This window comes from Natrix helvetica, assembly GCF_964273705.1.
Source record: "Natrix helvetica genome assembly, chromosome: W".
NCBI classification, from domain to species: Eukaryota; Metazoa; Chordata; class Lepidosauria; order Squamata; family Natricidae; genus Natrix; species Natrix helvetica.
The window spans coordinates 82,033,426-82,059,761 of NC_138555.1; the positions used below are offsets into that span (position 1 = coordinate 82,033,426).

At 46.3% G+C, this 26,336-nt stretch overlaps 1 protein-coding gene across 1 annotated transcript in view; it reads right to left on the reverse strand.

Annotated features, from left to right (window-relative positions):
* Positions 1–25,565, reverse strand: part of SLC7A8 (solute carrier family 7 member 8) — a 44,510-nt gene extending 18,945 nt beyond the window's left edge. The window contains exons 1-3 of the mRNA XM_081968883.1: positions 24,699–25,565; positions 10,844–11,048; positions 9,907–10,058 (exon numbers count right to left, since the gene is read on the reverse strand). Coding sequence (XP_081825009.1) covers positions 9,907–10,058; positions 10,844–11,048; positions 24,699–24,816 — 475 coding nt within the window. The 5' untranslated portion in view covers positions 24,817–25,565. The remainder of the gene's footprint in view (positions 1–9,906; positions 10,059–10,843; positions 11,049–24,698) is intronic.
* Positions 25,566–26,336: the final 771 nt, after the last annotated feature.

Genomic DNA, 26,336 nt, shown 5'->3' on the forward strand with positions numbered 1-26,336 from the left:
GCAAAATTTTTCAAGCACAGCCTGTCCCGGAGAGCGATCCAGGGCTAGGCGTCCCCTCCTGGCCTCAAAATAGACCCAGCCTTCGGTTCAGCGCGGTCGCCCGCCCAAAATGCCACTTTTCGAGGGCACGCCTCGTTGGCTGTGCCCGCACCGTTTATCCGGGCTTGCTTGTGGCTACAGAGCAAGGGCTGGTACCGGGCAAACAACTTTGGAAGTGACCTGGGCGGAGATACGGAGCAAAAACCAACCAAGCAGGCCAGATAAGAAAGATTAAAAACACCTTTGGAAGATATTTTTTTGGGGACACCAACCAGTTTCGGCGTGCCAGGGTTGAAGTCGCCCAATATGGACACCGTGTCCTACTTGCCTTCTACTCCGTTCCCATCCTCCCCAGCCGTGAAAGATGATGGGCCTTGAAGCCCGTCAGACCCAGAAGGCAGCATGTTGAGAAATGTCACATGCTGAATAACAGAGTGACAGAGCTGGAAGGGACCTTGGAGGTCTTCTAGTCCAACCCCCTGCTCAAGCTGGAGACCCTCTCCCGTTTCAGACAAATCTCGTCTTGAAGCATCCCCAATTTGGTTGTCCGATAAGAAGGAAGAGGAAGGGTGGAGGGGGAAGGAGGGGGGGGAGGAGGAGAATAACAGAGTAGGAAGGGACCTCGGAGGTCTTCTAGTCCAACCCCCTATACAGGCAGGAAACCCCATAGCATTTCACACAAATCCTGTCCACAATTTCTAGCCTTGGGGATTCTCACCCTGGACAAGTTTAAAATGGATGGACTTCAAAATACCCAGAATTCCCCAGCCTGGCTAGAGAATTCTGGGAGTTGAAGTCCACCCATCTTACCCTCACCCGGGGTGAGAATGACGGCGTCCATCTTTTTTTCCCAAGCTCCTAAATTCTGGCTCCCATTGATATTCCCCCCACCCCCATTTTATTATCTCTCTTCCTAATCTCCCCCCTTCTGGGTCACCCCCAATCTGTCCTGTTTAAGCCGCTTATAGTGGTTTTTTAATTTATTTTTCATTTATTTATTTTTTTCATTCCAACTGTGCAATTGGAGATTTGGGCACTGAGCTCAGCCCGCTGGTGGGTTGTGAGCGGTTGCTTCTTGAGGTGAGATTTGAGGGGTGGGGGGTGTAGATTTCTCCCCTCTCCTCCTCTTCCTCCTCCTCCTCCTCCTCTTTTTCTTCTTCAACTTCTTCCCCCTCCTCCTTTCCTCCTCTTCTTCTCTTCTTTCTTCTTCTCCTCCTCCTCTTTTTCCTCTTCTTCTTTCTTCTTCCTCATCATCTCCTCCTCCTTCTTGCTCTTCTTTCTTTCTTTCTTCCTCCCCCTCCTCCCCCTCTTCTTCTTCTCCTCTTCTTATTCCTCTTCTTCCTCTTTTTTCTTCTCCCTCCTCCTCCTTTTCATCTTCTTCGTGTAATTCTTTCTTTCTTCTTCCTCCCCCCTCATCTCCTCCTCCTCCTCATCTTCCTCTTTTTCTTCCTTTCCTCCTCCTCTTTTTCTTCTTCTTCTTTCTTTCTTTTTTCTTTCTTCTTTTTTTTCTTCTTCCTCCCCCTCCTCTCCTCCTCCTCTCTTTTTCTTCTTGCTCCTCTTGCTCTTCTTTCTTTTTTCCTTTCTTCTTCCTCCCCTCCTCCTCCTCTTCTTCTTTTTCTTCCTTTCCTCCTCCTTTCCTCCTCCTCTTTTTCTTCTTCTTTCTTTCTTTCTTTCTTTCTTTCTTCTTTCTTCTTTTTTCTTCTTCCTCCCCTTCCTCTCCTCCTCCTCTCTTTTTCTTCTTGCTCCTCTTGCTCTTCTTTCTTTTTTCCTTTCTTCTTCTTCCCCTCCTCCTCCTCTTCTTCTTCTTCTTCTTTTTTCTTCCTCTCCTCCTCCTCCTCTTCTTCTTGCTCTTTTTGCTCTTCTTTCTTTCTTCTTCCTCCCCCTCCTCCTCTTCTTCCTCTTTTTTCTTCCTCTTTTTTCTTCCTCTCCTCCTCCTCTTCTTCTTCTTCCTCTTTTTTCTTCCTCTCCTCCTCCTCTTCTTCTTCTTCCTCTTTTTTCTTCCTCTCCTCCTCCTCCTCCTTTTCTTCTTTCTTCTTTTCTTTTTTCTTCTTCCTCTCCCTCCCCCTCTTCTTCCTCTTTTTTCTTCCTCTCCTCCTCCTCCTCCTCCTCCTCCTCCTCCTCCTCCTCCTCCTCCTCTTCTTCTTCTTCTTCTTCTTCTTCTTCTTCTTCTTCTTCTTCTTCTTTCTTCTTCTTCTTTCTTCTTCCTCCCCCTCCTCCCCCTCCTCCTCCTCCTCCGATTGTTTTCCTAAGCTTGTCTCTCGTCTCTGACGTCCCGTCCCCCCCACCTTTCGCTGACTCAGCACAGAGTAACTGGCTTTGACCTGATTAATAAAGTTGTGCTGATTTCCAGAGGCCTTGCCCAAGCATCCCAGGCCAATCCAATCTCAGCCTCCCACTCTTATCCAGCCTCCCCCGCCTCCCCTGCCGAGAAGCTGGATATTAAAAAAAAAAAAAAAAAGGAGCAAAACCAGTTTGCGCCTGATCTTCCCAGCCTATGCTCGCAATGTCCTAAAGTACCCTCCGGCAGGACATTTTTTCCCCACCTCCGATCCCTTTCGAAATACCTTTTCGGTTCAGGGGCTGAGAATGGTTCCCCTCCCCACTAGCTCGCCTACTGCAAAAGAGGGGCTTTGAGGAAGAGGATGGATAGGATAAAGCATAAGAGTAGAATAGGAATAGAAGAGAAAATATGGAATGGAATGGAATACAATAGAATAGAAAATATGGAGTGGAATACAATAGAATAAAATAGAATAGAAAATATGGAATGGAATGGAATAGAATGGAAAATATGGAACGGAATGGAATACAATAGAATAAAATAAAACAGAAAATATGGAATGGAATGGAATACAATAGAATAGAATAGAAAATATGGAATGGAATGGAATAGAAAATATGGAATGGAATGGAGCAAAACAGAACAGAATAGAAAATATGGAACGGAATAGAATACAATAGAATAAAATAAAACAGAAAATATGGAATGGAATGAAATACAATAGAATAAAATAGAATAGAAAATATGGAATGGAATGGAATACAATAGAATAGAAAATATGGAGTGGAATACAATAGAATAAAATAAAACAGAAAATATGGAATGGAATGGAATACAATAGAATAAAATAGAATAGAAAATATGGAATGGAATGGAATAGAATAGAATAAAATATAACAGATAATATGGAATGGAATGGAATGGAATACAATAGAATAGAATAGAATAGAATAGAAAATATGGAATGGAATGGAATAGAATAGAATAGAATAGAAAATATGAAACGGAATGGAATACAATACAATAAAATAAAACAGAAAATATGGAATGGAATGGAATAGAATGGAAAATATGGAACGGAATGGAATACAATAGAATAAAATAAAACAGAAAATATGGAATGGAATGGAATACAATAGAATAGAATAGAATAGAAAATATGGAATGGAATGGAATAGAAAATATGGAATGGAATGGAGCAAAACAGAACAGAATAGAAAATATGGAACGGAATAGAATACAATAGAATAAAATAAAACAGAAAATATGGAATGGAATGAAATACAATAGAATAAAATAGAATAGAAAATATGGAATGGAATGGAATACAATAGAATAGAAAATATGGAGTGGAATACAATAGAATAAAATAAAACAGAAAATATGGAATGGAATGGAATACAATAGAATAAAATAGAATAGAAAATATGGAATGGAATGGAATACAATAGAATAGAATAGAATAGAATAGAAAATATGGAATGGAATGGAATAGAATAGAATAGAAAATATGAAACGGAATGGAATACAATACAATAAAATAAAACAGAAAATATGGAATGGAATGGAATAGAATGGAAAATATGGAACGGAATGGAATACAATAGAATAAAATAAAACAGAAAATATGGAATGGAATGGAATACAATAGAATAAAATAGAATAGAAAATATGGAATGGAATGGAATAGAATAGAATAGAATAGAAAATATGGAATGGAATGAAATGGAATGGAATAGAATAGAATAGAAAATATGGGATGGGATGGAATGGAATAGAATAGAAAACATGGAATGGAATAAAATAGAATGGAATAGAAAATATGGAATGGAATTGAATGGAATAGAGTAGAAAATATGGAATGGAATGGAATAGAATAGAAAATATGGGATGTAATGGAATGAAATGGAAAGGAATGGAATAGAATAGAATAGAAAACATGGAATGGAATGGAATAGATTTTTGCGAAGCTTCCTGCTGAAGTCAGGAAGTGACTAAGGGAGTCATTAAGCGAGCCACCTGGTTGTTAAGCGAATCGGGCTTCCCACATCGCCTTTGCTTGCCGGAAGCCAGCTGGGAAAGCCACCAAGGGCGATTCCCGTTACTCCGCAACGCCGCAACGGTCATAAACACAGATGGTCCTCGACTTACAAACGGTCCATTTAGCGACCGCTTGAAGCTACAGCGGCCGTGAAAAAAGTGACCGTTTTTCACACTTACGACCGCTGCGGCATCCCCCCCCCCCCGCGGCCAAATTCCGACGCTTGGCAACTGCCCCATATTTATGAGGGCTGTGGCGTCCCAGAGTCACGCGATTTCCCCTTTGGCGACCTTCCGACAAGCACATTCAACGGGGAGACTGGATTCCCCGAACAACCCTGTGGCTCACTTAACGACTGCAGTGATTGACTTCTCCACTAGAAAGGTCGTAAAACGGGGCAAGACTCAATTAACCACAGTCTCGCTTAGCAACAGGAATCTGGGGCTCAGCTCCGGTCGTAAGTCGAGGACTACGGGTAATTTGCCAATAGCCAAGCGTCTAACCCACCAAGGGTGGGCAACCTTAAACACTCAAAGAGCCACAAAGGTCTTAACCGGAAGCCCCCACGTTCAATTGTGGAGACGACCGGAAGTCCGGTCCCCGCCACCATAGAGTCTCCTTCTAGAACGGCACCCTTCTTCCTCTACCTGTCCTAGCTGAAAGCCCTATCAATTGTGGAGCTGACCGGAAAACCCGCCCCTTGCCATAGAGACTCCCGCTGGCGCACCTTGCTTCCACCCCAACCGGAAGCTCCTATCAAAATTATGGACTTGACTGGTGACAGGGAGCCACAGCTGAGAGATAAAAGAGCCACATGAGGCTCCAGAGCTGCAAATTGCTAAACGCTGGTCTAACTCTCGATTGCGTCTTTTTAAGGACACCGGAATGATCATTAGTGCAAGAATGGGTCATAAATGCAAGAACTGGTCACAAGTCATTGTGTTTCCAGCACCGTCATAACTTCAAACAAGTGGTCGTATATCAAGGACTACCGGTTTATCCTCTCGGCGTCAGCTAACAGCACGGCTCAAAATCATCTGCTGTATCTTTTGCTCTCTTTCAAACCAAGCCAGCCATGTGATTCCTTTTTCCATCTCTTGATTTATTTTATTTTTGGAGTGACTGTCGGTGGGCCCTTTTTATCGCACAACGCCCCTGCGAGGCAGACCAGGGAATAGGAGAAAAGGAAGCGAACGCGAGGTCACTCGGCAGGTCGGAAGAGCCAACGATAACAACAACAACAAAAATGGCAAATCAGCAACTTGGATAAAGCCTCTGTTGGAAGACAAAGCAAACTTTCCCACAAGGTTTGTTTCGACAAGCAAATCCCCTCCTAAAAGGCCAAAGAGCTGAGCAAAGTTGTGATTGGAACGAATCGGGTTCTGGGGAATCAACCCGGTTTGAACTGCCCTCTTTTGATGGGATTTTGCTAGCATTGGATTTTGGGAAAGAGACCAAAGGAGCCTCAGTCAAATGCAGAACTTTGATTTTACTTTTAGGGAAAGACAAAAAGGGGAAAGGGAAATCTATCTACCGGTGTCTATCTGTCTACATCTATCCATCTCTCGATCTCTCCCTCTCTCTCTTTACCTACCTACCTACCTATCTCTATCCATAGGTATGTATGTATCTATGTATCTATGTATCTATCTATCTATCTATCTATCTATCTATCTATCTATCATCTATCTATCATCTATCTATCTATCTCTACCTACCTACCTACCTACCTCCATCCATCCACCCACCCACCTATCTATCATCTATCTATCTATCTATCTATCTATCTATCTATCTATCTATCTATCTATCTATCTATCATCTATCTATCATCTATCTATCTATCTCTACCTACCTACCTACCTACCTCCATCCATCCACCCACCCACCTATCTATCATCTATCTATCTATCTATCTATCTATCTATCTATCTATCTATCTATCTATCTATCTATCATCTCTATCCATATCTACCTACCTACCTACCTACCTACCCACCTACCCCTATCTATCTATCTCTATCCGTATCTATCTATCTATCTATCTATCTATCTATCTATCTATCTATCTATCCATCTATCCATCTACCTACCATCCATCCATCCATCCATCCATCCATCCATCCATCTATCTATCTATCTATCATCTCTATCCATATCTACCTACCCACCTACCTCTATCTATCATCTATCTATCTATCTATCTATCTATCTATCTATCTATCTATCTATCTATCTATCTATCATCTCTATCCATATCTACCTACCTACCTACCTACCTACCTACCTACCTACCCACCTACCCCTATCTATCTATCTCTATCCGTATCTATCTATCTATCTATCTATCTATCTATCTATCTATCTATCTATCCATCTATCCATCTATCCATCTACCTACCATCCATCCATCCATCCATCCATCCATCCATCCATCCATCTATCTATCTATCATCTCTATCCATATCTACCTACCCACCTACCTCTATCTATCATCTATCTATCTATCTATCTATCTATCTATCTATCTATCTATCTATCTATCTATCTATCTATCATCTATCTATCTATCTATCTATCATCTATCTATCTATCTATCTATCTATCATCTATCTATCTATCTATCATCTATCTATCTATCTATCTATCTATCTATCCATCTACCTACCTTCCATCCATCCATCCATCCATCCATCCATCCATCCATCCATCTATCTATCTATCTCTATCTACCTACCTACCTACCTACCTCCATCCACCCACCCACCCACCAGAGGGCAGAGGGCACCAGAGGACAGGACAAGAAGCAATGGTTGGAAACTAATCAAGGAGAGAAGCAACCTGGAATGAAGGAGAAACCTCCTTGCAGTGAGGACAATTAACCAGCGGAACAGCTTGCCACCAGAAGGTGTGGGTGCTTTGTCACTGGAGGTTTTTAAAGAAAAGACTGGGCAATCCCCTTGTCTGAAATGGTACAGGGCCTGCTGCTTGAGCAGGGGGTTGGACTAGAGGCCCTCCAAGGTCCCTTCCAGCTCTATTCTGATGTTGAATCATGGCAGTTGTTCAGTTAGTGACACGGTTGTAAAGTGAATCCGGTTTCTGCATTGACATGGCTTGTCAGAAGGTCGCAAAAGGGGATCACGAGACCTCGGGACCGCCATAAATATGAATCTGTTGCCAAGCGTCCGGATTTTGTTCATGCGACAAAAGGTCGTAAGTGCGAGAAATGGTCCTAAGTCGCATTTTGGGGTGCCGTCGTAACTTGGAACGGTCACCCAAAGAGCTGTCGTACGTCGAGGACTAACGGTATTCATAAGCCATCCCTAATTAAGTGCCTTGAAGGGTATTGACGCGCCTGACATGATCGGCTTTACCACGTTCTTTAAACGGCGGCTCTAATCATCTTGATTAGAATTCTCGAGGCCGACAGCAAAGTTAACGGTAGGTTTTATTCACCCTGGGAAATGGCGCGTATTTAAAGACTGCACCCTCGAGCTAAATTCGCGGCCTCTGATCCTGGGGGAGGAGGAGGGGAGAAGCGATTATTCACCAGACTGAGTGCGAGACGAGGGGATTAAATCCTCTTTACAGTCGGTTTCCCATGGAATTTTAAGCCAGGGATACATACATATATATTTAGAAAACCCAATTAGCTGAAAACAGCGTGACAATCTGGTGTCTGAACAGCCGTCGGAGAACTGATTTATTACACAATCCATTAATTTAAGAACGTAGAGGCTGCAAAACTCTGGACAACCAGTAGGGTGGAGGGGAAATCCTAACTTTTGGCTGCCACCGGGTGGTCGCTCGAAGTTTTGCAACCCCGGTTTGGGTTGGTGGTTTACCCCTTAGGCCAGGGATCAGCAACCTGCAGCTCTGGAGCCACATGTGGCCCTGGAGCCGCATGTGGCCCTGGAGACGCATGTGGCCCTGGAGACGCATGTGGCCCTGGAGACGCATGTGGCTCTGGAGATACATGTGGCCCTGGAGCCGCATGTGGCCCTGGAGCCGCATGTGGCTCTTTCATCCCCCTGCTGCAGCTCCCTGTCGCCGGTCGGCGCCATAATTGATAGGGCATTCGGGTAGGACATGCAGAGGAAAAAGGACGCCGCGCTAGGAGGAGACTCTATGGTGGGGGAACCGGACTTCCGGTCGGCTTCAGAACTGAACAGGAAGGGGTTCCGTTTAGGACCTTTGTGGCTCTTTGAGTGTTTAAGGTTGCCGACCCCTGCCTTAAGGTGACACATGTGAGTTTAATTAAGATCTGAGCCTCAACTGGTTCATATTTGCCTTGTTGAACTAAGATTTGTTCAATGAATTACGCTTGTCTGGGCAAATCACCCAATATACAAGCTACAATGGTTCAGCTCCCACAACCAGCTAGGTGTGGGCAAGCTGCGGCTCCGGAGCCGCATGTGGCTCTTTCATCCCTCTGCTGCAGCTCCCTGTCGCCGGTCGGCACTACAATTTTAAGAGGAGCTTCCGGTTTGTGGGCGGCGGCGGGGGGGGGGGGAACACAGCGTGCCAGGAGGAGAGTCTATGGCAAGGGGCGAGTTTTCTGGTCAGCTCCACAATTGATAGGGCTTTTGGTTAGGATAGGTAGAGGAAAAGGACGCCATGCTACGAGGAGACTCTATGGTGGGGGTGGGAAACCGTACTTCCTGTTGGCAGAGGAAAAAGGGCGCCACACTAGGAGGAGACTCTATGGTGGTGGTGGTGGTGGTGAAACCAGACTTCCGGTTGGCAGAGGAAAAAGGATGCCACGCTGGGAGGAGACTCTATGGTGGTGGTGGGGGACCAGACTTCCGGTTGGCAGAGAAAAAAGGGTGCCACGCTAGGAGACTCTATGGTGGTGGTGGCGGTGGTGAGAAACCAGACTTCCGGTTGGCAGAGGAAAAAGGATGCCACGCTAGGAGGAGACTCTATGGTGGTGGTGGTGGTGGTGGTGGGAAACCAGATTTCCGGTTGGCAGAGGAAAAAGGGCGCCACGCTAGGAAGAGACTCTATGGTGGTGGTGGCGGTGGTGAGAAACCAGACTTCCGGTTGGCAGAGGAAAAAGGATGCCACGCTAGGAGGAGACTCTATGGTGGTGGTGGTGGTGGTGGTGGGAAACCAGATTTCCGGTTGGCAGAGGAAAAAGGGTGCCACGCTAGGAAGAGACTCTATGGTGGTGGTGGCGGTGGTGAGAAACCAGACTTCCGGTTGGCAGAGGAAAAAGGATGCCACGCTAGGAGGAGACTCTATGGTGGTGGTGGTGGGAAACCAGATTTCCGGTTGGCAGAGGAAAAAGGGCGCCACGCTAGGAAGAGACTCTATGGTGGTGGTGGTGAAACCAGACTTCCAGTTGGCAGAGGAAAAAAACCCCTCAGCTAGGCCATAAACAAGCATTCTTTATGAACTCTGTTTTGTTCCAACCCACCATCTCGTTCTCTCCCTTTTCAAACACGCGCGCGTCCTCCCGAAGCATCCTTCCCATATTTAAAAGACGCACCGATGGCAAGCACTACGCATAGCACTACGCATCACGGTCCGATTCGCTACTTACAAAGGCAGACGCCTGCGAGGAGACGTAGCCCGGTTTCCGGAGGCAGGCAGGTGGGGAAGATGGGTTGGAGGACGTAGTTAGCAAAAGTCAGCGCGATCACCGCCTGATTCGTGGGGTAGATCACCAGCACCGCGATCCATAGTCTGAGGAACCTTGGGAGGAACGGAAGAGTTAGCGACACATCAAGACTTCTTGGTCTTTACCTAAAAAAAGCCCGTGTCTCTTTCCCTTAATAAGATCGATTGAGAAGAACAGCAAGAATTCTGACAACCAATATATTCCCCAGTATACTGAAGTGGCTGTTTCTTGATCTTCTTTCTAACTATCACCCGACGAATGGGGAAATAACAGAACTGTCAGGCCTGCAGTCATATTCCATTTAGGATCTTGGCCTGCCACACTCTCTCTCTTTCTTTACTACACTGTTTCATTAGTGGGGAATTGGGAAGGGGGGATAGTAAGGAGTAGAATGTGTTGTTGTTAAAATAAAACATTCCTTTCTAGAAGCCCAAGGTCATCCTTTGTCTCCGCACCTCTGCACCTGACCGGAACTAGATGGGTGGAAATGCCAGCGTGGCAGTGGAAGATGGGACCATGTGATGGACTTGGGGCAGTGGGGGCAAGATCATGAACTTTCAACTGGGTGGGGAAATCCCGGAAGCTTTCAGATTCAGGTTTCCACAGATTGTACCAACATGTCTCTCTTAGTAAATTGGAACTTTCAGAAAAGCTCTGATTTAATTCTGGATAATATTTGGAGCACTGATAAGAACAGAATAACAGTCAGAACTTAAATGCTAAATTTCCGGATGGCCCACCGTTGCAAGACGGCCGCCCCCGTTTACCCAACCATTTCTCCTCTTCACCCCAACCCAGTTCTCTAAACCCCCACCACCACCACTGGCTGACCAACCAATTCCCTCTTATTCCCTCTTACCCAGCCAGTCCTCCGAAGATGTCCTTGACGTAGGAATAGTCTCCCCCAGATTTGGGGATGGTGACGCCCAGTTCTGCGTAGCACAGGGCCCCCACAGCGGTGATAAGGCCTGTGACGATCCACACGATCAACGCCAGCCCTACGGATCCGGCATTTTCCAACACGCCCTTTGGCGATACAAAAATTCCGGATCCAATAATGTTACCTACAGAGGGAGAAGAGGAAGTCACGACGGACGGCACGAATAACAAGAAGCAGCACAAACGTCTTCTGAACTCCTTTTTCAGCTGGCTCCGCCGCCCGAGAATAGAACATAGAATAATAAGGTTGGAAGGGACTTTGGAGGTCATCTAGTCCAACCCCTTGGACTAGATGATAGGAGATCCTCACCCATTCCGATAGGGGTGACATGATAGCAGTGTTCCAATATCTCAGGGGCTGCCCCAAAGAAGAGGGAGTCAAGCTATTCTCCAAGGCACCTGAGGGCAGGACAAGAAGCAATGGGTGGAAACTAATGAAGGAGAGAAGCAACCTAGAACTAAGGAGAAACAAAGAAGAGGGAGTCAAACCTACCCTCCAAAGCACCAGAAGGCAAGATAAGAAGGAAGGGATGGAAACTAATCGTAGAGAGAAGCAACACGGAATTTCCTGACGGAACAATTAATCAGTGGAACTGCTTGCCACCGGATGTTGCCAACATTGGAGGTTTTTAAGAAGAAATCGGACAGCAATTTCCCTGAAATGGTATAGGTTTTCCTGCTTGAGCAAGGTGTTGGACTAGAGGACCTCCAAGGTCCATTCCAACTCTGTGATTCTGTTCTGTTATTTCTCCATTGACCAGGTGACAGTCAGAAAGAAGATCAAGAAACAGCCGCTTCAGTATGGAAGAGAGTTTCCCGCCTGAGCAGAAGGGTTGGACTAGAAGACCTCCAAGGTCCCTTCCAACTCTATGACTCTGTTATTCCTGCTCTGGAGAGGGGATGGTCTAGATTATGTTTTCCACCCTGTTACTTTAAAGATGTTCGGACTTCGACTCCCAGAATTCCCCAGCCAGGAAGTCAGCAAGATTTGAGATACGTAAGGCTGACCGGGGAATTCTGGGAGTTGAAGTCCACGCATCTTGAAGTGGCCATGTTTGAGAAACACTGCTTTAGATTATCTATATGGCAATGATGGGCGAACCTTTTCGGCACCGAGTGGCCAAATTGGAACGCATGCGTGCCGGGGTGCGGAAAAGGCGAAGATCAGTTGGCTGGCGGGCGCATACCTGTTTTTTGGGCATTTTCTGGGCTGATTTTCAGCCGTTTTCAGTGTTTCAATGTTTCCGTTGTCTTTTTCCCCACTTGGAACTGGTCAAACTGAGCCAAAACAGGCCTGACAATAGCCAAAAAACCAGCCTGAAAATGGCCTGGAAAAAAAAACCTGAATATGGTGCTGAAAATACTCCGGAAACGTCCTGAAAACAGTCTGAAAAATGGCCTTTTTTTGGCCCTTTTGGGGACCATTTTCCGGCGGTTTGGCACCCATGAAGATCAGCTGCCAGAAAGCAGAAGAGCAGTTGGCGATGGTGCAAGTGCCCACCGAGGGGGCTTTGCGTGCCAACCTCATCACAGCTCTAAGGGATACCTGCCACCCTTTCATTCTGAAGTCAGTGACCTCAGAAGAAAGTTACTGTATTTTTCGGAGTATAAGACGCACCAGAGTATAAGACGCACCAAGGTTTTGAAGGGGCAAATTTTAAAAAAAAGTAGGTAGGTAGATAGAGGGATAGAGAGGGAGAGAAAGAGAGAGAAATACGGTAGGGAGGGAGGGAGAGAGAGAGAGAGAGAGTAGGTAAGTAGGTAGGTAAGTAGGTAGATAAACGGATAGAGAGGGAGATAGAGAGATAAATACAGTAGGTAGGTAGAGAGAGAGAGTGTGTGTGTAGGTAGGTAGAGGGAGAGAGAGAGAGAGAGAGAGATACAGTAGGTAAGTACGGAGAGAGAGAGTAGGTAAGTAGGTAGGTAGGTAGATAAACGGATAGAGAGAGACAGATAAATGCAGTAGGTAGGTAGGTAGGTAGGTAGAGAGAGAGAGTGTGTGTAGGTAGGTAGATAGAGAGAGTGTATGTGTGTAGGTAGGTAGGTAGAGAGAGAATATGTGTGTAGGTAGGTAGGTAGAGAGAGAGTATGTGTGTAGGTAGGTAGGTAGAGAGAGAGAGTGTGTGTAGGTAGGTAGATAGAGAGAGTGTATGTGTGTAGGTAGGTAGGTAGAGAGAGAGTATGTGTGTAGGTAGGTAGGTAGGTAGAGAGAGAGTATGTGTGTAGGTAGGTAGGTAGAGAGAGAATATGTGTGTAGGTAGGTAGGTAGAGAGAGAGAGTGTGTGTAGGTAGGTAGATAGAGAGAGAGTATGTGTGTAGGTAGGTAGGTAGGTAGAGAGAGAGTATGTGTGTAGGTAAGTAGGTAGAGAGAGAGTATGTGTGTAGGTAGGTAGGTAGAGAGAGAATATGTGTGTAGGTAGGTAGGTAGAGAGAGAGAGTGTGTGTAGGTAGGTAGATAGAGAGAGTGTATGTGTGTAGGTAGGTAGGTAGAGAGAGAGTATGTGTGTAGGTAGGTAGGTAGAGAGAGTGTATGTGTGTAGGTAGGTAGGTAGAGAGAGAGTATGTGTGTAGGTAGGTAGGTAGAGAGAGAATATGTGTGTAGGTAGGTAGGTAGAGAGAGAGTATGTGTGTAGGTAGGTAGGTAGAGAGAGAGAGTGTGTGTAGGTAGGTAGATAGAGAGAGTGTATGTGTGTAGGTAGGTAGGTAGAGAGAGAGTATGTGTGTAGGTAAGTAGGTAGAGAGAGAGTATGTGTGTAGGTAGGTAGGTAGAGAGAGAATATGTGTGTAGGTAGGTAGGTAGAGAGAGAGAGTGTGTGTAGGTAGGTAGATAGAGAGAGTGTATGTGTGTAGGTAGGTAGGTAGAGAGAGAGTATGTGTGTAGGTAGGTAGGTAGAGAGAGTGTATGTGTGTAGGTAGGTAGGTAGAGAGAGAGTATGTGTGTAGGTAGGTAGGTAGAGAGAGAGTATGTGTGTAGGTAGGTAGGTAGAGAGAGAGTATGTGTGTAGGTAGGTAGGTAGAGAGAGAGTATGTGTGTAGGTAGGTAGGTAGAGAGAGAGAGTATGTGTGTAGGTAGGTAGGTAGAGAGAGAGTATGTGTGTAGGTAGGTAGGTAGAGAGAGAGTATGTGTGTAGGTAGGTAGGTAGAGAGAGAGTATGTGTGTAGGTAGGTAGGTAGAGGGATAGAGAGAGAGAAATAGAGAGAGAGAAATACAGTAGGTAGGTACGGAGAGAGAGAGAGTAGTTAGGTAGGTAGGTAGGTAGATAAACAGATAGAGACAGATAAATGCAGTAGGTAGGTAGGTAGAGAGAGAGTATGTGTGTAGGTAGGTAGGTAGAGAGAGTGTATGTGTGTAGGTAGGTAGGTAGAGAGAGAGTATGTGTGTAGGTAGGTAGGTAGAGAGAGAGTATGTGTGTAGGTAGGTAGGTAGAGAGAGAATATAATAATAATAATAATAATTTGAATTTATTAGCCGCTCCCTTTCCAGACAGGACTCGGGGCGGCGTACAATGGAGCATATAGAACATAAAACATGAGTACAAACACATAAACATACATATATACAAAGACACACATGCACGGAGGAGGTAACAAATTACAACATTTAGACAGTTAAAAATCACCATTAAAATACCCCAATTGTAAGAAACCCAATGTACAATTAAAATTTAAAAAGACAGTCAGGAGGAGTAAGAAAAATTACGGTTGAGCCAGGCCAGATAATTGAAAGAGGTGGGTCTTCAGCTGTACATGGAAGGAGCGGAGATCGGAAGTAATCCTGATGTCACGGGGGAGGTCATTCCACAGGGCTGGGCCCATCACAGAGAAGGCTCTGCTCCTGGGTGTCGCCCCCCGACACTGTTTGGCGGACGGCACCCGGAGAAGTCCCTCTCTGTGTGAGCGAATATGTGTGTAGGTAGGTAGGTAGAGAGAGAGAGAGTGTGTGTGTAGGTAGGTAGGTAGAGGGATAGAGAGAGAGAAATAGAGAGAGAGAAATACAGTAGGTAGGTAGGGAGAGAGAGAGTAGTTAGGTAGGTAGGTAGGTAGATAAACAGATAGAGACAGATAAATGCAGTAGGTAGGTAGAGAGAGAGAGTGTGTGTGTAGGTAGGTAGGTAGAGGGAGAGAGCGAGAGAAACACAGAGAGAGAAATACAGTAGGTAGGTACGGAGAGAGAGAGAGAGAGAGAAATAGAGAGAGAAATACAGTAGATAGGGAGAGAGAGAGAGAGAGAGAAATAGAGATAGAGAAATACAGTAGGGAGGGAGGAAAGGAGAGAGAGAGAGAAATAGAGAGAGAGAGAAATACAGTAGGGAGGGAGGGAGAGTGTGTGTAGGTAGGTAGGAAGGTAGAGGGATAGAGAGAGAGAAATAGAGAGAGAGAGAAATACAGTAGGTAGGGAGGTGTTTCTCCTGGCAAAGCACTTGATCAATTTAATTCCCATCAATCAGTTCAAGAGCTTTCCAAAAGGGAAAAAAAAAGTTTTTGCACTCTGCAAACCTCCCCAAAATGCCCCATTTTTCACGAAAACGGGTCTGTTGTTTTTTTAAAAAAGGCATGAATAGCCTTGGGGTGGGGAGGGCTTGCAGAGTGTTCCGGAGGGGGGTGGGAAAACAAGCAAAAACCATAAGGCTCTGCACAACCATTTTGGTGATGAGGTTTCGGGAGGCAAAAAAAATGCCGTATTCGGTGTCTAAGACGCGCCCAGATGTTCAGCCTCTTTTTTGAGGGGGAAAAAGGTGCATCTTATACTCCGGACAATATGGTCGTTTCCTGCAAGCACAGAAAAACTTCTCTCCCAGAAGACATTTAAGGTCATCTGAGCTTTTCTCCTGATAAAGCCCTGGGCCTGGCTTCTGTTAAAATCCAGAAATATTCCTGCTTGCGTTACGACACTTCATAAAAAGGACGCTGCCAACTTGGTTATGTAATCTTAAAAGACACATCGGGTAAATTTTTTATGGGTTGCCTGACTGTGTCCCAGATATGATAATCACCCATAAACCTACGCACAACTGCCAGATGACAGGTTATACGTTAAAGAGCCGATAGATGTGGCTTCCAGAACAATTTGGCATGGATACGTTGATGTAAAGATACTGTTTAACTAATGTTTGCAATACTTTTTAAAGTTGGCGAAGTAAATAATTTAGAATAGGATAGGATAGGATAGGATAGGATAGGATAGGATAGGATAGGATAGGATAGGATAGGATAGAATAGAATACCAGTTGGAAGGGACCTTGGAGGTCTTCTAGTCCAACCCCCTGCCTAGGCAGGAAACCCTACACCATTTCAGATAGATGGTTACAATACAATACAATACAATACAATAGTAGAGTTGGAAGGGACCTTGGGGGTCTTCTAGTACAACCCCCTGCCTAGGCAGGAAACCCTATACTGTTTCAGACAGATGGCTATCCAACATCTTCTTAAAGACTTCCAGTGTTGGGGCATTCACAACTTCTGGAGGCAAGCTGTTCCACTGATTAATTGTTCTCACTGTCAGGAAATTTCTCCTCAGTTCTAAGTTGCTTCTGTCCTTGATTAGTTTCCACCCATTGCTTCTTGTCCTGCCCTCAGGTGCCTTGGAGAATAGTTTGACTCCCTCTTCTTTGTGGCAACCCCTGAGATATTGGAAGACTGCTATCATGTCTCCCCTAGTCCTTCTTTCTCTTAAGCTAAACATACCCAGTTCCTGCAACCGTTCTTCATATGTTTTAGTCTCCAGTCCCCTAATCATCTTTGTTGCTCTTCTCTGCACTCTTTCTAGAGTCCCCACATCTTTTCCACATTGTGGTGACCAAAACTGGATGCAGTATTCCAAGTGTGGCCATACCAAGGGATTGTAAAGTGGTATTAACACCTCACGTGATCTTGATTCTATCCCTCTGTTGATGCAGCCTAGAACTGTGTTGGCTTTTTTGGCAGCTGCTGCACACGGCTGGCTCCTATTTAAATGGTTGTCCACTAGGACTCCAAGATCCCTTTCACAGTTACTACTACTGAGCAAGGTACCACCTATACTGTACATGTGCATTCCGTTTTTGTTGCCTAAATGTAGAACCTTACTCTTTTCACCATTGAATTTCGTTTTATTAGATAGTGCCCAATGTTCAAGTTTGTCAAGATCCTTCTGTATCTTAAGCCTGTCTTCTGGAGTGTTGGCTATTCCTGCCAGCTTGGTGTCATCTGCAAATTTGATGAGTTCCCCATTTATTCCCTCATCCAAATCATTGATGAAGATGTTGAAGAGTACTGGGCCTAAAACAGAGCCTTGGGGTACTCCACTGCATACTTCCCTCCATGTACATGCAGTTCCATTGAGGACTACACGTTGAGTGCGGTTGGTCAGCCAGTTACGAATCCATCTGGTGGTGATGCTGTCTAACCCACATTCTTCTACTTTATCTAGTAGTAGGTTATGGTCTACCTTATCAAATGCCTTACTGAAGCCCAAGTAAATTATATCGACAGCATTCCTCTGATCCACTAATTTTGATGGTTATACAATTGATATCATAATGGAAGATAGTATACTTTTCAATAACAATTGATATTATCGCGTATATGTCTATATGTATATGATTATAACAATTAGGATGATGTTTATATTTTAACACTCTGGACACCAAGAAAACACACCGTTCAATATAGAAATGGATGGTTATGTCATTAATATCATAATGGAAGATAGTATACTTTACAATAACGATTGATATAATCGCATCTATATTTATGATGTTTATATTTTAACACTTTGGACACCTGGAAAACACACTGTTCAATTTAGAAATGGAAATGGAATTTGTGATTTAAAACAATAAAAATATGATATATATATATATATAAAAAAGAAAATCACCTTGAAAATAATAGGATTTACTGGCTAAGTAAACGTGCTGAAGTTTTTCTCGCATGTAAAAAATATTAATAGCTTTTTCTATCACCTGGGGATTTTTTTTTTTTTAAAAAAAAACCAGGCTCACCGAAGTGACCGAATTAAAATCCAGGTCTCTTCATAATCTGTATCATCTGTATGCTGATGATACTCAGCTATACATTTCCACCCCGAACCACCCCAATGAGGCCGTCGAAATGATGTCCCAGTGTTTGGAGGCCGTACGGGTCTGGATGGATGGCAACCGACTAAAACTCAACCCTTCCAAGACGGAGTGGCTGTGGCTTCCGGCCTCCCGGTTCAACCAGGTGCTTCCATCTCTGGCCATCGGGGGCGTGCAACTAGCCCCCATGGAACAGGTGCGCAATTTGGGCGTCCTCCTAGATGCCCGGCTGTCCATGGATGACCATGTAACAGCCGTGGCAAGGGGGGCGTTCCATCAGGTCCGCCTGATGCGCCAATTGCGCCCCTTATTGGACCGGGATGCCCTACGCACAGTCACCCATGCGCTAGTGACGTCTCGCCTGGACTACTGCAATGCTCTCTACATGGGGCTTCCCTTGAGATGCACTCGGAGACTACAGTTGGTCCAGAACGCGGCCGCGCGGGTGATTATGGGGAGGACTAGATACTCCCCTGTAACACCTCTCCTGCGCGAGCTGCACTGGCTTCCTGTGGTCTACCGAGTGCGTTTCAAGGTTTTGATTATGATCTTTAAAGCGCTTTATGGCACAGGGCCTAGTTACATGCAGGATCGCATCCTGCCCCACACATCCCTACGACCAATTCGCTCACACAGAGAGGGACTTCTCCGGGTGCCGTCCGCCAAACAGTGTCGGGGGGCGACACCCAGGAGCAGGGCCTTCTCTGTGATGGGCCCAGCCCTGTGGAATGACCTCCCCCGTGACATCAGGATTACTTCCGATCTCCGCTCCTTCCGTGTACAGCTGAAGACCCACCTCTTTCAATTATCCGGCCTGGCTCAACCGTAATTTTTCTCACTCCTCCTGACTGTCTTTTTAAATTTTAAATTTTAATTGTACATTGGGTTTTTTACAATTGGGGTATTTTAATGGTGATTTTTAACTGTCTAAATGTTGTAATTTGTTACCTCCTCCGTGCATGTGTGTCTTTGTATATATGTATGTTTGTGTGTTTGTACACATGTTTTATGTTTTATATGCCCATTGTAAGCCGCCCCGAGTCCTGCCTGGAAAGGGAGCGGCTAATAAATTCAAATTATTATTATTATTATTATTATTATTATTATTATTATTATTATTATTATTATTATTATTATTATTATTATTATTATTATTATTATAAGCAAAGCAGTTTTTTCCCCCCTGAGGCTGTTCCAAGATCTCGGTTTGAAATCTGATGAGTCCCAGACTTCCCACTTTGTGGGCCAATTTTAACTCCCCCCCCCTCACCCGTTAAAGGAAGAACTAAGCAAACAAATGTCGGGAAACAATGGTGGGTTTTTCCCAACGCGATTCCCTAATAAAAATATGTACCACCCAGTCCTTGGCATCTTATCAGTCCTGGCATCTGGAAAGATTAAGGCTGCAGGTTGAGCAACAGGAGTGAGTTGGTTGTCAAGCCAGGTATGCCTGCTTTGATATGTAGAAATGACTCTCTCTCGCTGTCTGTCTCTGTCTGTCTCTAGTCTCTCTCCATCTCTCTTTGTCTCTCTGTGTGTGTGTCTCTCCCCCTCTCTCTGTCTCTGTCTCTTTCTAGTCTCTCTCCATCTCTCTGTCTCTGTCTTTCTCTGTCTCTCTATGCATCTCTCTCCCCCCTCTCTGTCTCTGTCACTCTGTGTGTCTCTCCCCCTCTATCTGTCTCTGTCTCTCTCTAGTCTCTCTCCATCTCTCGCTCTCTCTGTGAGTCTCTCTGTCTCTGTCTCTGTCTCTGTCTCTCTCTGTCTCTCTGTGCATCTCTCTCCCCCCTCTCTGTCTCTGTGTGTCTGTCTCTCTCCCCCTCTCTCTGTCTCTGCCTCTCTCTAGTCTCTCTCCATCTATCTCTCTCGGTCTCTCTGTGCGTCTCTCTCCCCCCTCTCTGTCTCTGTCTCTCTCTGTGTGTGTCTCTCCCCCCCTCTCTGTCTCTGTCTCTATCTAGTCTCTCTCCATCTCTCTCTCTCTGTCTCTGTCTCTCTCTGTCTCTCTGTGCGTCTCTCTCACCCCTCTCTGTATCGGTATCTTTCTCTGTGTGTCTCCTCCCCTCTCTCGGTCTCTGTCTCTGTCTATGTGTGTGTCTCCCCCGCTCTGTCTCTGTGTGTCTGTCTGTCTGTCTGTCTGTCTGTGTATGTATGTATGTATGTATGTATGTATGTATGTATGTATGTATGTATGCGTGTGTGTTACAACCCCTGGTACGCCCAAATATGGGAGGGAGCTCACTACTCCCCCTTTCTGTCCTTCGGCTAGCTGATGAGAGCTAAATAGCTTGAAACAGATCTATACTAGTCTCCCTTTATTTATTTATCAGCACAAATACAACACACACACACACACATATATATGTGTGTGTGTATGCATATGTATATGTATGTATGTATATACATACACATACATATGCATATATACACATACATACACATACAAACACACATCAACATACACACTCATATATACACCCAGACACCCAGACACACTATCTATCTCACTATATATATATATGGGATGGATGGATGGATGGATAGATAGATAGAAAGAAGGAGAGAGAAGGAGAAGAAGAGGAGAGGCAGAGGAGAGGAGGAGGAGAAGGAGGAGGAGAAGAAGAGGGGGGAGGGGAGGGAGAGGGGGAGGAGGGGAGAAGAAGAGGAGGAGAAGGAAAAGAAGAAGAAGGAAAAGAAGAAGAAGAGGAGGAGGAGAAGAGGAGGAGGAGGAGGAGAAGAGGGGAAGGAAAAGAAGGAGGAGAAGAAGAAGAGTGGAGGGGAGGGAGAGAGAAGGAAGAGGAGGAGAAGAACGGAGGGGAGGGGGAGAGAAGGAAGAGGAGGGGAAGAAAAAGAAGGGAGGGAGGAGGATACATATATCCTACATATATGTCAATAAATAACAAACATCAAACTTTAGGCCTTGTCATTTCAAAGCACCATTTTAATGCTCCTTTGCATGAAATCAATACCCGGAGGGATCTCTCCAGGCAACTCCCCCACCCCCACCCCCAGCCGTGCAGGAAAGAATATTTGAAAGCCAGGATTTTTCCGGAAAACTCTAGGGCTCCCAGAGATTGGAAGACTTAAGCAAAAAGTGTTTACCGAAAGCCGGCAGTTCTCTATCGCTGGAGCCCCGTTCTTTGATCAAGGGCTTCGGGGAAAATTAAAATGCCCTTGACACGTGCCATACTTTAAGCAGTCAAACATTTTCACTGGCAAAGGGGAATTTGGAGCTGTTTTACTCCCCCCCCCTTCTCTCTCCCTCTTCTGGACTCCTTTTTCTGCCGCACAAGAATAGGAACATTGCTAGAATAATAAAGGGGGGATCTTGGAGGTCATCTAGTCCAACCCCTTGCCCGGAGCAGGAGATCCTCGCCCAATCCAATAGGCGTGACATGATAGCAGTGTTCTGATCTCTCAGGGGCTGCCCCAAAGAAGAGGGAGTCAAGCTCTTCTCCAAAGCACCCGAAGGGCAGGACAAGAAGCAATGGGTGGAAACTAATCAAGGAGAGAAGCAACCTAGAACTGAGGAGAAATTTCCTGACAGATGTCGCCAACATTGGAAGTTGTTGTTTTTTTTAAGAAGAGAGCGGACCGCAATTTGTCTGAAATGGTAAAGGATTTCCTTTTCGAGCAGGGGGGGCTGGTCTAGAAGACCTCCAAAGGTCCCTTCCAACTCTGTGATTCTCTCCAATGCGTGTCCGGTCTCTTTGAGGGAAACATTTTAAAGCAAGGGAACTGGAATCACTTTTGGATGGCCAGATCCTACTTTCAAGAAGCAAGAAGTAGCGCTCTCGCTCTGAACCTCAGCCAGGAGAACATCTGGAAGGTAGCCATATTGCTATCTTGGGGATGCTGGCAGAAAGGGCCCGTGGGAAGTGGTTGTTGTGGCCTGCCAGCAGCAGATTCGGAGAGTGAGGAGGGTTGGGGAGGAACATGGGCCAGTCCTGGAGTCTGGGGAAGGCTCTGATGAGGGCTCTGCATCGGAGGCAGAGAGGGGGCCAGGGCCGTTTGACAGTTATCAGCTGCCTTCGGAGTCCGACATCAGTGAGGCAGAAGAACAGCTGGAGCCTGTTCCCAGGGCGCTCATGCGCAGAGTTGCCAGACGAAGGGAAGAGCTAAAGAACACGGGTCGACTTGAGAGTAAGGCCACAAGTGGACGATGAAGAGGAAATAAAAGAGGGAGCGCCAGGGGAGTGGAGTTTGCAGGAGGCCATTAGTTCCTTTCATTGGTTCGGGACTCTCCGAGACTCCTGGCCACGTTTGACAGATCTCGGCCTGGCCAGATAAGGTATGTGACCGTAAATCCTCCCTTGAAAGACTTTGCTGGATGGGAATGAGCAGAATTCATAAAAGTGTTGTTGTTTTTTTGGGGTCGGGACCAGGAGTCTGCTTCGTGGTTTGGGGGAAGCCTAGGTCAGAAGAGCGGAGGGCGTTTAAATTCAGGAGAGGGGGCGGGGGTCAAGCAAAGAGAGTGGGTCGGGGAAGCGAGTGTGCTTCAGCGATCACACAACACCCCCCCCCTACTTCTGACCTGCCACTTCTGCCTTCCCCGTGTTTGTTTAATGGTCTCCTGGCACCTGCTAAACGAAGCCATCTGGAAAGAGGCGAAGTTGGAACAAACACGTTCGAACGGCTGGCGTTCCAGCTTCATCGGGGTGGAAAACAAACTCCGCAGACGGGGCGGGCAGACGGGCAAGGGATCTGTTTCCCTGAGCCTTTGGGCTGGCAAGCTTCCCCCTTCCCGATCCTTGAGCTTTGGATCTGGATATTTTTCCTGCCCCGTTGTATGAACTGGCTACGTCTACGTTGAATGAAAAGAAGGACTAGGGGAGACAGGATAGCAGCAGCGTTCCGAGATCTCAAGGGTTGCCCCAAAAGAAGAGGGAGTCAAGCTATTCTCCAAAGCAGCGGTCACCAACTGGTAGTCGGTGAGAAAATTGTGGTAGCCCGCCGACAAATAATTTTGCATTTTTTTTTATATTGCACTAAATACTATTTATCTTTTTTTTAAAAAAAAAATCATATTAGTGGTCCGCAGGATTTAAAATTATGAATTTAGTGGTTCCTGAGGTTCGAAAGGTTGGGGACCCCGGCTCCAAAGCGCCTGAGGGCAGGAGAAGAAGCAATGGGTGGAAACTAATCAAGGAGAGAAGCAACTTAGAACTGAGGGGAAATTTCTTAACAGTTAGAACAATGAATCAGTGGAACAGAAGTTTCCTCCAGAAGTTGTGAATGCCCCAACACTGGAAGAGTTTAAGAAGAGATTGGACAAATATTTGTCTGAAATGGTGTAAGGTTTGCCGCCTAGGCAGGGGGTTGGACTAGAAGACCTCCAAGGTCCCTTCCCACTCTGTTATTTTATTCTAGTCGAATCTGTTTTACATTCAAGGAATTGCACCATGTTATGGTCTGTTCCAGCGGGGAAAGAGAGCTGCATTTGGCATCGGGGCAGTTACGTTTTCGGAGAAATTTCGTCAAGCTGGGATATGCGATCCCTCCTACAGCTCGCAGCTGTTGGCTTGTTTGTGGTGAGGGGATCTTTCCGGGTTGAGAGTGTGATCTTGCCAAGCGGCCCTCCGGGCCCGGGAAAACACCAATCCTCCTGTCTAGGGTACGACTGCCGCTAAGCCCCCGTTGAGTGGATCTCAAACTAAGGCGCCCAGGGAAAGGTGCAGTAGGCCAGGAATTCAGGTTTCCCTCTCTGTCTCTCTTTGTCTCTCTGTCTCTCTCTGTCTTTCTGTCTCTCTTTCTTTCTATCTCTCTCTCTGTCTCTCTCTCTGTGTGTCTCTTTCTGTGCCCCTCTCTCTCTTTCTCTCTCTGTCTATCTCTCTCTTTCTGTGGTTCTGTCTCTCTCTCTGTCTCTCTCTATCTCTCTGTCTCTCTCTGTATGTCTTTCTGTCTCTCTTTCTCTCTCTCTCTCTATCTCTCTCTTTGTCTCTCTGTCTTTCTGTGCCTCTCTCTCTGTCTTTCTGTGTCTCTGTCTCTCTCTACCTCTGTCTCTCTTTCGCTCTCTTTCTGCCTCTCTCTATCTCTCTCTGTGTCTTTCTGTCTCTCTATCTGTCTCTCTGTCTCTCTCTGTCTTTCTATGTCTTTTTGTCTCTCTCTATCTCTGTCTCTCTTTCGCTCTGTTTCTGTCTCTCACTATCTCTGTCTCTCTTTCCCTCTCTTTCTCTCTCTGTCTTTCTGTGTCTCTCTGTCTCTATCTCTGTCTCTCTTTCTCTCTCTCTCTCTCTCTCTCTCTCTCTCTCTGTGTCTTTCTGTGTCTCTCTCTGTCTCTCTCTATCTCTGTCTCTCTATCTCTCTCTATCTCTTTCTCTCTGTCTGTCTCTCTCTGTGTCTCTCCCTGTTTTTCTGTGCCCCCCCTCCTCCCCAAAGTAAGCCAGTAGATTACCAGGCACCGCGAGGTGAGCTTTGGAAGGAGAAAGCTGACTTTGAACAGATCGATACTGGGAACGAGAAGATATGAATAAAAAGGAAGAGGGAGGGGATCGCAGGGGCCAAAACTGAGAAGAAGAACAAAATAAAATAAAAGAAAGCAGAATTGGAGATTTCAAGAGCCTTCCCAAATCAAAAAGCCAAGGAAATTGGTCAAGTTTGATCCCAGATGACTGCCGTGACACCCTCCAAAGGGCTAAGATCAGGAAAGAACACGGTCCAGTTCAAAAGGGGGGGGACAGAAGACCCCCCCTCCTCACGAGACACACACACCCCACTCACCCACGATAATGCCACAGGCGCTCAGCAAGCCAATTTCCTTCTTGAGCGCTACTCCGCCGCCTTCCGTTTTTTCGGGGGCCTTCTCAAGGCCACCTCGCCGACGGGCACCGTCCTCCATCCTTCCTTAAGCCAGAGGCGACCTAGTCAAAGATCCACGGGGAATTCTGGGGTTCCCAGATCGATCCTCAGCTCCAAGCACAAGGGGGTCAGTCTAGAGGAGCTCTGAGGGGCCCAAACTTAAGACAACCCCCTCCCCTTTGTCTCAAAAGAGTTTGGCAGGCTTCTGGACAATTTCAGCATCCAAAAAATGTGTCCATGTGATTTTCTTCTTCTTCTTCTTCTTTTTCTTCCAGAATCCAAGCCAAAGAGGGTCCGAAGCCAAAATTGCTCTTAACCAAAAATTATGAATTCACTTGTGCCAGCCCGTTTGGGTCAAGAGTTCTCTGACTCGCAGTCCTTTCTCACGTGCGAGACTGATCCCAACGGCGGAGACCCTCCGGGTTTGAGTTGGCTCAAGTTTCCCCGCGCGGAACCCCCGGTGTATCCCGCGATGGGTTTTTGCAAGGAAGCGCCGAGCTGGCTCTGGGTGCAAATCCCGCGCCCTTCCCCGATCGGGCTCGGTTGAGGGGCTGGCGAGGCAAGGGTTTGGGGCGGGGGTCTGTCCTTGCTGGGGCGTCCCGGCTGAGCTCTGGTTCCCTCCTGGCCCCGTGGCGCCGGACTCGCTCTGCCCTCCGCGCCTGGCTCGCGATGTTTTTTTCCCCTCCTCTCCGGGCGGCGCTCAGCTGGCAGAACCGGCTGCCGCCGGCCAGGGCGGTGGCCTCGCCTCGCTCCTCCCTCTCTCGCCTTACCTCCGGCACCGGCTTTGCCTTCGGATCAGGCTCCCGTCGACCCTCCCCACGCGGGGAGGCTGGCGGGAGGGGACCCGGGTGTTTTTCTGTGTGAGTGAGTGAGAGAGAGACAGAGACAGAGACACAGAAAGACACAGAGAGAGATAGAGAGAGATAGAGACACAGAGAGAGAGAGAGAGAGAGAGAGAGAGAGAGAGAGAGAGAGAGAAAGAAAGAGAGAGACAGAGAGAGAGAGAAAGAGAGAGACAGATATATAGAGAGACAGAAAGACACACAGGGAGAGAGAGAGGCACAGAAAGACAGAGAGACAGAGAGAGAAAGAGAGAGACAGAGATAGAGAGAGGCAGAAAGACAGAGAGAGGGTGGGCACAGAAAGACAGAGAGACAGAGAGAGAAAGAGAGACAGAAAGACACACACAGAGAGAGAAAGACAGAGAGAGAGAGAAAGAGAGAGACAGAAAGACAGAGAGAAAGAGAGACAGAAAGACATACACAGAGAGAGAGAGAGAGAGAGAGAGAGAAAGACACAGAGAGAGAGAGACAGACAGAGAGAGAGGCACAGAAAGACAGAGACAGAGAGAAAGAGACAGAGAGAGTGGCACAGAGAGACAGAAAGACACACACACACACACACACACACACACAGGGAGAGGGAGAGAAAGACGCGGGGGTAGAGGTCCCCTGAAAAGACGCATAGGGGTAGGGGTCCTGTGAAAACACGCGGGGATTGTGGGTCCTGAAAACACACGTGGGCGTGGGAGTCCCCCGAACACACGGGGGTACGAGTCAC